Source organism: Erithacus rubecula (assembly GCF_903797595.1).
Source record: "Erithacus rubecula genome assembly, chromosome: 14".
Lineage (NCBI taxonomy): Eukaryota > Metazoa > Chordata > Aves > Passeriformes > Muscicapidae > Erithacus > Erithacus rubecula.
Window position 1 is genome coordinate 13,293,296 of NC_136666.1, and position 13,952 is coordinate 13,307,247.

The window sequence follows — 13,952 nt, forward strand, 5'->3', positions numbered from 1 at the left end:
TAAAGCCCCCATTAATTTCCAGGTAAACTGGTGCTATAGAACTAGAAGCTATAAATCTATTGTGTTTCTTCAAATTCATTTTGCCTCCAGATAAAACATTTTATCTGCCAGTTTTCAAACTCCTACATCAGTTTGAATATTTTGGGGTAGTTACAGTCACAATTCCCTGCATGCTTGTGACTGTAATCTTGTAATTGTAGGATCCAGTGGTTCTCAGACCAGAGATCTTTAAATTCTTTGTGAGAATGTCTTCAAATATCCCAATTATTCTTAGTCTCTGGGACAGTTATGCAGCTGAATCCTATTTTTCTTAACCATGTCCAAATATGTTCTCTTAGCTAAAAATATATGTGCTGAACCACATGGTCAACAGATTTCAGAAGTTCAAAAGATCTGATCTCCCTAAACACAGGTTATGTTTGTTTATTGCTGTGCTCAGAAACAGCAGCCATAAAAAGCTTCTCATTGTGTTGCAGTGTGCCAACATGATTAAAGATTTAGATTGCAGACAAGCTCATGTCTAAATAGACATGGGATAGACCAAGAGCACAGTGGCTTTTAGAAAAGTAGCACAGCAGGAATAGAACCAAAATGTCTGTAGCTGAGCTGCTCATCCTTTAGGGTACACTGTCCCCACTGTAACAGAATAGAAATAAAAATTGCTGCATTTCTAATAGGCAGCATTGCAATCATCACACTAACCTCAGGATCAAGGTCATCCAGAACATGCTCCAGCTGCTTCAGTTCATCCTCTGACAGCTTGCTGAGTATTTCATCCTCGTTGATGTTCTTGTACTTCTCCAGCTCCTTTCTGAAGGGCAGAGACATGGCTCCTGCTGCTCTGCTCTGCTGCTGCTCAGGATTTCAACCATCCAGGGCCACTGAGCTCCTCAGCCTGGCTCTCTGCTAACAATAAAGCATTGTGAGCATCTCCATCTAGCTGAGAGTCCTGCAAAGCCCACGTGCTGAGGGTCACATTGACACTTATTAATGAAAACAAAGCAGCAAGATGTCCTGGCACAGCACAGGGGGTGTGGGATGTCCTGGCAGCAGTGGCCAAGGAATGGCAAGGATGGGATCAGTGTGCCTGGGGGCACAGCAAACAGCAGCTTGGAGACAGATAAGGAAAATATTAGCAACTTTTCCTTTTTCATAGAAATATAGCTGGTTTATTTCATTTGCTTGGAAACAGTATCTGTTTGTTCTTTTGGCCAGAAGCAAAGGAAACTGAGAGTCACAGACAACAGTTCAACACTGACAAACAAAAACCAGAATATAATGCCTTGAGGCATTCTATCATATCCCACCTTTGCTGGTGGCTGAAAGTTAACCCACATCATCTTGGCTGACTTTTTGGCACATCCTGCTCACCTAAGCATCTTTCAGGTACACTGGCAGTCTTACTTCAGCATGTTTGGATACTAATGATAGCACTTATCATCAAAATTCTTGGAGTGAGGAGATGCTAGTTATAGCTCTAAATATTGTAATTCAGTCTGCTGCATGGGGGCCTGCAGAAGCTCAAAACAGTCATGAAAAATATATGGACTTAGTATTTCACAAACTCTTTCAGTTTTAAAATTTGAATATGATTCCTTGTTAGATGATCCCAACCAACTGGGAACAAGAAGATCTCATTTGCATGAGCACAACAGTCATTGTCATATTATCTGTCATATGACAATATGACAAAGGACTCTCTGTCTTTACTTGTTCTTTTTTTTTTTTTTTTCTTGTCCAGAACAAATTCTAGAACCAGAATCAGCCTGTAAAGGGATGGAGAGGAAGAATGAATTTATGATCAGAATCAGCATTATGTGGGGATTTGCAGTGTGCTCCAGGCCCTCCCAAATGTGCCCAGCACCAGCACTCTCCAAATGACACAGTCAGCTGGGCAGTTTTACAGCTGAGTTTTTGCATTCACAAATTTCAGTTATGGTTGATATGGAAACCAGCCAACTGGCTTATGTATCAACCCCAACCCTAATTTCCTTTGGCCAGGTTTTTAGTTGTCATAAGCTGATAAAATCCATGTGGGTTCTGTTGCTTGCCATATGAGCTAGAAGCCTGATTTTTGTTTTTCTTTTATTCCAAATCCAAATGAAAATATTTCATTTACTTAGAAGTTTCACTATTTAAATACAAAATATTAAAACATAACTCATTTTTCTATTTATCAAAAAGACTAGAAATCAGCAACTTATTGAAAGGGAAGGGAATAATCAGTGGATTTACAAATTTGAAATATCTGGAATTCTATGGTTACTGCAAGGCATATTAAGTCTTGACTTGAAACACTCAATTATCCAATCCAAGAAAAAACATTATTTTGCCTACACACTTTCTTTTTTTCCTTATTCCTGCTCTATTTGTGGCTGCTGTTTTCCTAGCACAACATCATCATCAAGCCATTCCAAATGTCAGGATAGAATTCAACCATTCTTTAAATTGAGAGTTTGTTTTAGGGAGGTAGTTGCCATCTGATGTTTCACAAAGTTACAACTGCTATGAAAGTTTCTAATAATATCAAAATTTTATCATATGTGATGAATGTGGGGGATATTTTGGCCAAAAACAGTACAAAAGAGCTAATGATTTTGATTAAGAAGATGTGATTAGGAAGAACACTAGTTTGATTTATGTTTAATCCATGCAATTTTTTAATCAAAATTGTTCATTAGATTATGAAACCATTTTATTTAAAAATGATAAGTATATTTGTTTAAACTGTAAAACCAAATTGAGCTGCAGTACAACATTCTGCACTAAGGCATCAGGTGCCTTCCCTAAGTTCCTTTGGATAAACTCATTACAAACATTTCAGCTAGCAGTCATTAACTGAGCTAAAAAAATTCTTTGAGGGGATTACAGTTTTTTAAAACTATTTAAGTTTAATAGTGATTTTATTAGAGTTTAATCACATTCCTGGAAAAGACAGAAATGTAATCCCAAGGTCAGGGCAATTAAATATTGTAGGAAAAGCAACTTGTAAGAGTCCAAGACAGTTTCCCTGGCTGAGGGTGAGAAGTGCAGCTGTGCAGACTCCTGGTAGCAGGAGCTCTCCTCTGGATGTAGAGCACTGCAGGATTGCAGTGAGCAATTGTGGCTCTGGGATCAGCAAGGCCATGATTTTCAATGTTGTGAATTTTAATTATTAAGAAGAGTAGGTATTTAACCATGTCCAGCAGGGATACCCCAAAAGGAAATTTAAAACCCAGATATTACAGATGTATCAGCCTAACTTCTCTCATGGCATGAAGTTCTGTGTTAAATAATCCTTATTAGACTGATAGTGCATGGAAGAGCCTGAAATCATGCTTTTCTTGCTTGCAAATATTTGCAGCAGAAATTCCCTTAATATTTTCCCTTTCACAGCAGAATCCCACTCTTTTGTGACTGAACAATAGCAGAAGACACTGCTTAGGGAATTTCTTTGTCCACAGTCCCTGAAAGCAGTAAAGCTTTTCTGGAGCTTTCACTCTGCTGCACAGGCTGCTGTAGGCTGGGCTGAAACTGCCATTGCTCATGTCCTGGGTTTATGCTCCCTATTGACCTTTCACCAGAGTCACAGTACCAGAAATCAAGGGAACAAGATAAATCCAACAATTCAGCATCAGTCAGACTGGGAAGGAAATGCTGAACTCTTGATTCACTCTGGAAACTGCTGTCTAATGTGATGATAATGATCTCCACCTCCCTAATTGGATTTGATACTGTTAATTTTGTGTATGTAAACAGAGCCATAAGCTGTTTGTGCAGCTCCTTACTATGGCCTGAGTGTGCACAGCTATTTACTTCTTGCATACTACATCCATTGGATTTGCTTTGTTATGATTACTGTGTGGAAACTTCCATTAATCAAAAAAGCAGTTCTAACCCAGAGCTCCCTGTTATTTTGAGCACATAAAAGCAGATCTGGTGTCACACAGCAGAAGGGAGATGTCCAGTCTAACCACAGAGGCAAAACATCTTGAATGTTACTCTGCATTAGGGACACTGAGGGATGAGGGACCATGGATAACACTGAGCAGTTTCCCTTTAAACTCACTGGGAAGAGTGAAAGATTAAGGAATGGGGGAGCACATGCCCCATTTGTTTTTCTCCACTGGGTTTCAGTACAGAGCATCCCAGTTTCTCATGGGCCTAAGCCCCAGTTAAGCAGCAAAGCCCAACAGGTGAGGTCTGTGCTGGTTCTGGAAGGGGCAGAACTGCCACAGGCATTCCTGTGCTGCTTTTAACCCTTTGTGGAGCACAGAGCCTTCACTGTGAGCTTCAAAGAACCCCTGGCTATAGTTCTATTTCTGATTCCTTCAAAAGAAAGAAATGCATATTGTTTTATTTGGGGCAGCTTTTCAGCCCTTCCTGTCAACATCAGGATTCAAAACATGTTTTCAGAGAGAAAAAGGGTGTCATTAGTCAGCCTACATAAAATTCTTATTGCTTGGTGTAGTTAACACCAGCTGTGATATAACCCCTCTGTACCCTGCCATGTTCCATAAGTACTTTTTTGTTATCCTTACACACTTCTGAAAAGGCTTTCAGGAGGAGCCAAGCTGTGGTTTCTGCTGATACCAAACACTGTTGTAATCTTCTACTGCTGATGCAGATGTTTCTTTCTGAGAGTGAATCCCTCCTCTGCTGAATTAATGCTGAATGTCACAGGGGTCCCATCTGCATTTGCTTGGATCCCCTGGGAAGTGTTGGAACAACCTGAACTGTAGAATCTCCTATGGACCAGCAGCTACAAATGCACTTCAGCTCCTTTCTGCCATCTACACACTTAGAGAAACATCTGTCTCTGGGGTCCTGCAGAGAGGAGAATGCTGTGACACACAGGAGGTGATTTTCCAGGTTGGACAGTGTGTATAAGCCAAGAATGAAACTGCATGACAATGTGCATTATGAAGTATATGGAGATGTCATGAATGGTAAATAATCTATTAATAGAGTTCTTGGCATTTTTATTGGGAAAAAAAGTATTTTTTAATAATCAGGTTTGAGAAATTGTTCTCAGTTTTGCAAATCATGACAACTGATCCTTAGAAAGGAAATCCTGATGCATGACCTATTTTGAACTATCTCTGTATCCACAGCAATGGATATTTTTGTTTTGAAAAACAGTTGTGAAATTGATTTGTAAATGTGGAAAAAAATCTTCCTTTCTTTAAATAGACTCATGTAGCTAAACATGAAAATAAAAACCAGGTGGAATTAATCCCAAGTTAAATTGATACTGGAACAAATAAATAGGATTGGGGCCCTTATGATTAAGAGGCGTATTTGTGCAACACAAGCAGATGCTCAGCAGAAGGAGGATGATTGTCCCATGCTGTCCAGGCAAGAGAGTGCCCCATCAACACACTGAACCCAGTGCCAGACAGGGAACTCCTCTGCTGTCTGGGGATGGCTGTGGAAAATAAGGCTGAGTGGCTAAAAACTCAAACTTAAAAAAAAAAAATAGAAATACTCCATTGTGTGACATATAAATGAGGTGGTTTTTTTTTAATTTTTATACTTCAAAGGCAAGATAAATGTACCAATGTACTTTCTAACCATGAACATATGGGGGATGTATACTGGGAGATCCTGTTTTGCAGTAGGAGGTTCATAAATCTCAGAAAAGGTAGAAGGAATGCATTAGGGCCAGCACAGAACACAGGTGTGGTAGGAACACAAAACTGGGGTTTGTGTGTGCACAGTGAGAACAGTATTAGCTACAGGTCCTGATGTAGATACAGTAAATGAGTCAAAGAAATTCACTTAGATAGAAAATGGAAGATAGATCTGTAGAAAAGTATTTCCTCTTTTAGAATCCCCCAAATTTTCTGTCTGTTTTCAAAAAAAAACCCTCCAGATGAACTTCAGAACATAAGGAGTGCTGAACTCCAGTTCAGTCACCTTTTCTAACCCTTTAACATTTATGACAGCATGGTCACTTTGTGGATCAGAGCAAATCAGCTGTTTGAGGAGCTGCAGAACTGGGTCTTTCAGAGGGTGTCTCAGGGGCTGGCAGGGGCAGAGCTCAGCACTTGGCACTGCCTCAGGGCTCTGGAGGGTCAGAGAGTGGCCAAACCTCCTCTTCTCCCAGCCCAGCTCCCATCCTTTGTCATACTGCAGCAAAAAAATCCCTCAAAATCCCTGTATATTTAAAATTCTGGTTTTCACCAGAGGTAATGTAGAGTTACTTCAAGCTCTGTTCCCAGAAACTGATTTAGTCCTATATAGAGAGCAGTATAATTAACAATTATGTTGTCCTGATATTAAACTAAGCTTGAAATTTTAGGATAATCATTCAGTGATGAAAAACTCCCCTTGATAATTGGATGTGGCATTCTGAACCTTGGTAATGTTTATGCTTCTCTATAGTTCACATCACAGTTGGCTGCTTAATTGGGGATTGATAACTTCCATGCAAATAAAATATGAGACATTAATTCACTGTAATGGGACTTCAGTCATGCCCTTTATAAAAAAATAACCACCACGTATATTGCAAAATTATCCATATGAAAGCACCATTATTTATAGAAGACATAAAGGGATGTATTCCCTCTGATTCAGATAACATGAAAGGTTTTTCCCTGGTGACTAAAGAAAGATGAAACATTGATTCTTCTCCCACAGAGGCAGAATGTTACATAATGACCAATTTCTGATTGTTTCTAAAATAACATTAGTGGTATTACTCATAACCATTCAAAACATGAAATTGAGTCCTGAAAAGGAAGTATTTCATTACAATGCCTGATGAATTTATAGCTGGTTTCTGGGTACCATGATATTATTAGATCATAACCATTAGAATTGTTTCCAGACAAACATCTGATGACTAATTATACAGTGACCATATGATGATTTAAGTTCCACTTTAAAAAATCCAGCCTTTAAATCACTCAATTCCTACCACCAAGAAGAGGATGACAGAACAAACCTATGCCTTGGACACATGGGTGGGATTGTGTATGGTGGTCTGACATTTCAGTGATGCACCAAGCACAGGAAATCACCAGAGACCTGTTTGTCTGTCCTGTCTTCTGCAGATGAACACTCCCAGTTGTTTCTAGAGGGGTAAAGTTTAGTTATAAACTCATGAAACAACCTTTATGCTCATTACAGCTGGTAACTTTGTAGAACTGGAAGGTAGGGCTCTTCCCTTTATAGAACTTAAGTGATGATTTGAAAATCTGTGCCATGTTAATGAGCTCTTCTAAGATAAAAACATAACAGTCACTGTCTGAAACTGAGGGTGGTGTTAAGGCACGGCTGAGAATCCTGGAGGACAGAGTCTTTTTATACAGGCAAAACAGACCATGAGGTGACAGCTCCACCCACAATTTGTCATCTGTGTGCTTCAGTGTGACGTGAACAGAAACACCCTGCTGCTGGGCTGTACTGGTGGGGCTGACTGATGGGCCCTTGGATCAGTGCCCATTTGATAGCAAGTAGAAGAAAATGGCCTGAGTATCTTCTGTGGGGCACCAATGATATTTTAACCTCCTTCAGTAACCATCAGACTCTGCAAGTCTGCAGCAGGCAGGTGCTGATTTACGTGGAACAGGTAAAGATCTGTATCCCTTGGTCAGCACTGCCCCAGAGCTGCCATCTCCCAGCCCTGTGACACAGCACATGTGGCTCATGGTGCCCAGGGGAGCACTGAGCACTTACAGCAAGAGCTGTGATGTTTACAAGGTGCTGTCCTCATCCAGCTTTTGTATTGTGTGAAGAACTACATCCTTGTAATCAGCACATCTACCATGAAAGCAAAGCTAAGCACACACTGGGGTAGGAAGGACCTGCAGCTTTGCACAGAGGCAAACTTGGAAAGCCAAAGGGCAGGTTCTGGAATCCTCCCTGACTGATCATATTTACATGGAAGCAGCTGCTGTGGAGCCCTGAACACCATCAGCCACAGGAGAGCCTCTCACTGCCCTGCCAGGAGAAAGAAATGTCTTGTGCAAGGTCATATGGGGAGTCTGTGGCAAGATGAGGAATTGAACCATCAAGTGTCAAGCACTGGACAGATTTTCCTTTGGCTGTGGGTTCTTTCTTCCATAGACATCTTGTACATTTAAGTGAATCTTTTAAATTAACAACATATGAACAGCAGAGACCAAAAGGCTGGTTAAGAGCATGCACTAATGACTGCAGAACTGAAATCCTGAATAATATCCACTGATAGGCATCTTCCAAATAAATCCCTTCTTGCATCTTCCCTAAGCTGCTTTTTCTCGTTACAAAATACAGATTCATCATAACTACCAACATTTTTTGCATTTTATCTGTAAACCAAAGCCAAAAACCATTCAGGATGTGCACATTCCGACAGCTGAAACAACAAACAGGAGAAGGAATTACCTGGAAATTGACTTTTTATTTTTACAACGAAATAGATCAGAGCAGCCCTGGAAACGACAACACCAGTGTTTGTTTCCCACGTTGGAAACATCAATAGGAAAAAAGGACATTGGGTAACATAAACTCCAGCATTGTTCCACCTGTGCTGCCAACAGATAACAAACCAAGTGCCACCTTTTTGTCACCACTGTTCTCAGATTTCCCTATTTTAGCATAGCAGCTGGACAGTCAGTCCCAGCTGCTCTTTGAAAGAAGGATTTAAAAGCTAAGTTTACAAATTTCTGGGGCACCAAATAATGATGACCAAAACCCTCTGTTAAACAGAAGCCACCACCACTCTTGTCTGCTGTGCCAGTAAAATGAACAGGCATTCACCCCACAATTAGCCCACCAAGGGCAAATACCTGTGGCTACAGGATGCTACCTGGGGCCTCAGTGCAAAACTCTGCACAGCCAGCTCGGCCTCAGTCAAAAGAAAACTCAATTAGGGGAAGCCATCAAACTAGGAGGTTCCATAATATAGGAATGCTACAAAAAAAACCCCCTAAAACAGATTACTAACAGTAGAAATGCATAAACATTGCTTGCCAGAAGTTGTAAAATATTGGAAATAATATTAATTTGGGGAAGGAAGAAAAGGTATGTAATCAGAGAGCAAAGCACACTGCTTTGAATAAAATTATTTAGATCATCAAGATGAGAGAGGCTATTGGCCAAGTTCAGACCCAACCAAGCTGGATAAATGGGAAAAAAGACACATTAGGAATTTAGATTGGAGAAGTCATTAAAATGAGTCACATAAGCCTCCATTTTTCTTACCCAGTGTAAAAATTTAAATATATCCATAGTGGAAAGCAGTTAAGATGTGCACAGCAATGAGCACCAGCACAAAGGCAGACAGGCCATTAGACAGCAAATGAGTGCAGAATAAATGGGAAGGACTGTGATATTGTCAGTATAATTCAGCAAGACATCACTGTGCATCCCTGAGTTGGAGTTCAGTTTTCTAGTAATTGTATGCCTTGCAAAGAATTAGAGGGTGTGATGCTTACAGTACTAGGCCAGTGATCCCAGGTGTTTCTTTCCCATTACATGCTCCTCTCTCCAAGAATGAAGGGCAGAACAGAGGGAGTTCAAGGGCAATTTCTGAGAATAACCAGTTAAAGAAAAGCTTTCATATGCTAAAAAATTTAAAGATTGCATCTATTTACTATAAATAAGCAACCCAATAACTTGATGAAGATTTCCTCTACTAAACACTTTCAAAAGCATATATCTACAGTGTATCATTCATGGTATAAAAATATAATTACTTCTTCCAATTATTTTTAAATTTATATTTGATATTGATAAATTTTTGAATTTGTCTCATTAGTAATAATGTTAGAATTTTTTTCAGAAGTTCACGCCACTGCTAAGCTCAGGATGGTTAATCTAACCTGTTGGCATTTACTTTTTGGTGTTTATAGTCCTCAGTTATCTTTACATGTTTCTCATTGATCAACTGTGGATTTTTACTCTGTCAGAAGAAATTCCTCCAAAGTTTCCATTAAAGCAAATCCCCTTGAATTAGAGCTCCCTGATAATTTTTAATTAGTAGATGACAGAACAGAGAGAACGTGGTATCTAATGCCAATGTGCAGGTTTTGAGGGTACACTTTGCTCCTTCAGGACCTTGGGAACGCTCCTAAATTTCCCAAATCAGCGTTCTACTCCTGAACCTGCCACTGGTTCGCTCGTTCTGAGCCGCTGCCCGGCGACGGAGCAGAACCAGCCTCCGCCGGTGCTGCCGCACCCGCGACACACAAAAGGCAGGAGATCTCCATGGAGGGCAGCTCACCATCACTGACACAAACACCTGCTTTGCGTATTTTACCAACCCGCCCCATCTAATTCCTGTGCTGCCAGGCGCGCCCCGCAGATGCGAGCGCTCCGCGATAAGCGGGCGCGCTGCCGCCTGTCAAAGCTGCGGCGGGGCCGGGCGGGCGCTGCGCCCTCCGCCGAGCCCGGGCGTGCCGGGGCCGCCCTGCCGAGCCCCGCTCGGCTCCCGCGGCCATCCCGGGGCGCGCCCGGGCTCGGATCGGGGCCGCCGCGCATCCGCGCCCCGCGCCGGGGATGCTCCGCCACACCCGCCCCGCCCGCGCCGCGCTGCGCGGAGCCCCGCGGAGCCCCCGCGGGCGGCGCCGCCCGTGTCCCGCCCGTGTCCCGCCCGGCCCGGCCCGGCCGCCGCCTTACCCCGCCGCGGGGCCGCGCCTGGCCGCCGCCGCCCGCGCTCCCTCCGAGCCCGGCGCCGCCTGCGCCCCCTCCGCGCCCCGAGCCCGGCGCGGCTGCAGGTGGGTGCCCGGCGCGGCGGCTGCGCAGGGCGGCCCGGCCTGCTGGGCACGCTGGGACTCGTAGTCCGGCAGCCGCCAGCGCCCGCCGCGGGCACCGGCAGCACCGGCATCACCAGTATCACCGGCATCACCGAGAGCACCGGCATCACCGGCACCTGCATCACTGCATCATTGGCACCGGCATCACCGGCAACACCGGCACCGGCATCACCGGCACCGGCATCATCGGCACCGGTACCGGCAGCACCTGCACCGGCATCACCGCATCACCGGCACCGGCATCACCGGCCCCGGCCCGGCCACCCTCCTGGTCCCCATGCCCCCTGAGCCCTCTCCGCTCCTGTCTGCCCCAAGCCTGCAGGTGAGGTGCCGCCTCACCCGCTCGTTCGCTGCCGGCCCTGGCTCGGCACGGGGCAGCCCCAGCGCTCCGTCAGCTCACACGGAACACGGACTGCGCTGGGCTGGGGGCTCTGCCAGCCGCGCCGCCCCCGCCCCACGCACGGCTCTGCCCGGGCTCCTCTGGTCAGCTCTGGGCACACGTGTCGGCAGCTGGTCCCAAAAAACACGGTTTGCTCCTCTCAATACCTGCTGCGAACTGAGCCAGCCAAGCAGGTCCTGCAGCAGAAACCTGCTGGCCCTCACCCTCAAGACGTGTCACCCCAGGGAGCCAATTTTGGAGTAGAGGGTGCTGGCCTCTGAGACCATTTTGATGTTTTTCCTTTCTTCTGTTAATTAGTGTTGGCAATTCAATTTATATTTGTTCTATTATTCCATAGTAAGGTTAACCATTGGTTGAAATTCTATGTAATATTATTTGAGTGAACCCCTTTTAATTAAGCATGTCCATAATTTAATTTTTCAGAATGCTTTCACTGGGTGTTGTGATTTAGTTGAACAGAAGCCCTTGGTTCTGAGCACTAAGTGATGAGTCACGAGCAGCAGAAAAACTGCTCCAATGATTGGGACATCTTTAAGCTTCATTTCACATTGGCAGGAAAAGAAGACATTGCCTTGTTAAGGAGCAGATGCTGCACTAGAGTTGAATTTTCCTATGGAAAGAAAGCACAGCTTGGAAACACCAAACTCTCCCAACACCTCAGGCATCTGTAGCAAGACAGAGCAGAAAACTCAGGCTAATACCAGGGGCAAAAATGTTACCCTGGGTGTTCTGCCACTGCTGCTAAGGAAAACATCTGTATCCACAATAATGTGCAGAATGCAGAAAAAGCCTCCAAAGCTGCATTTGGAGCTTTGAACCTCCTTGCTTCAAACTTCTCAGAAAATGGGATATTCAGCCATAAGTTAACAACTTTTTTGCCAAACATTTTCAATGTTATCAGATCAACAGAAATGGAAAACAATCAGATCACTTTATTCCACAGTCTTTCACTTTCCTTTCCTGCCTTGAAGCATTCAAAGAAAACAAGGTTTGCACCTGTGGTTTTGTTTGTTCAGTCCCAGAAGCATCAGGGAAGCTGAACCAAACTGCTCTGAAATCTTCTGCTCTGTAACTTGGTGGCTCAGGCTGAAGAGCAATTTGTTGGTTTGATGGTGGGGTTGAAGCTTCCCTGCAATGAGACAGAAATGTGGATTTAATTATTGACATGGATTAAACCCTCTTTTGGGATTTAATCTTGGTCTGTAGGATCAGGGCTTGAATGAGTCACTCATAATTATACAAATACTGGGAAAGGGAAATGTATGCTATCTACACAGCAAAAGTTAACGTTGGGGTGTTTGCTTTTTGATAAACTCCTACAAGTTTTTTCACTCAGATTTTCCCACCACGCCTTAAAATCTATTTCTAATCTATTCTAAGTTGAAACTGTGCCTCCTTTGATATGAAGGAAAAGAAATCCTCCCATGCTGACTTTCCCATCTGCATGTCTTGTATCTGATGACAAATGCACTTCACATTACTTTCTGTTACAAATGTAACAATCCTCTGCAAGGAGTATAGAGTTTGGCTGAAGTCAGGATTCTGCTCTTCTTTGGCTGTGGTTTCATGTTTCTTTCATCCTTATACCACATGCATGGAATTTGCAATCGAAAAATTAGAAATATGATCAGTTTCTGTCAAAGAAAAAGTGCAGGTCACCTGTATTCATGAGGCATACCAACAAAACCATACATGATAAATAGGTTAAATGCAGATGTACTAGATAATCTTTCATTCTTCCCAAACTGCAACATTAAAATACAAATGTATTCAACATAATTTATGAATCTGAGCTCTATCCCATGCCTGGACTACAGGAGATCCCATTTATGAGCTGTGCCTGCTGTGATACATTTGCATCAAATGACTGTGGTCACCTGCACTGACCATATTTCCCATGTGTGGGATTTCCCAGGCTGGCACATCTGAGAGGGCAGTCCTTTTTTCCCTGGCAGAACCTCTGCATAACATTTTGCCCACCTAGCCTTTTAAACTTATCTTTATTTATGTATTTGACCTGTTGAAAGAAGCGCAGTGGCAGAGTAAACACTCTCAGGATATAATATATGAGGGACAACTAATCTAGAAAAAAATTTACTCCACTCTGGGGGATGCCTTTGAGAGCTGGGATCCTATGGATCTCAAAACAAAGCATTTCCTTGCTCAGCCTTCCCTACACACACAGTTTGTTTCAGAGGCTCCATGGTGAATGCAGTGTAGATGTTTGGCATTCTTCCAGCACTGCCTAAATCGCGTTTACTGGCAGCAGGTTGTACCAGTAAATCATTAACTGGGGCACCCAAAAGCAAATCTTGTCTCACTGAACTATTTGTAGCCAAAATGTGGTCAGTTGTCTCAAAATGTTTGTTACATTTTTTAAAATAAAAAACCACAGGGGCTGTTGTTTTCATCTGATTTCTTTATGACACAGCTTGTAAGACTTTGCTTAATTAATTCCTGCTAGAACTGGAGCTTGTCTTCTAGAAAACATCTGGACTTGATTACTGTCTTGTGCATCCTGATCAGCAAATTTCAGACCTAGGATAGAGGAAAAAATTGACTCTTACTCACATAGAAAATTACTGAATTGGGGAGATACTTCTGAAATGGCTTTGAAAGAAAACCAGTCTATGTAAGCAGCCTCTGTTCATAAGACCTTGATGGTTCAGGTCTTAAGATGTTGGCCAGCAGCATTTCAACTGGTAATCACCAACTATATTTAGACTGGAAAAATTTTAGTTGTATTGCTTTGATAGATAATAGGATTTTCTTGGACTGTTTAATAAGGTGAGGTACAGCAATACATTAAATAACACTAATGTCAA

General features: G+C 42.9%; 1 protein-coding gene across 2 annotated transcripts in view; it reads right to left on the bottom strand.

The window, feature by feature from the left end:
* The window catches only part of LOC306807953 (tropomodulin-2), a 33,263-nt gene extending 22,553 nt beyond the window's left edge, over positions 1–10,710 (bottom strand). Inside the window, exons 1-2 of one of the 2 annotated variants that reach the window (XM_079318019.1) lie at positions 10,591–10,710; positions 703–903 (exon numbers count right to left, since the gene is read on the bottom strand). In XM_079318019.1, coding sequence (XP_079174145.1) covers positions 703–828 — 126 coding nt within the window. In that variant the 5' untranslated portion in view covers positions 829–903; positions 10,591–10,710. Of the gene's footprint in view, positions 1–702; positions 907–10,590 lie in introns of both variants that reach the window. The other variant, XM_079318020.1, reaches the window with a different exon arrangement.
* Positions 10,711–13,952: the final 3,242 nt, after the last annotated feature.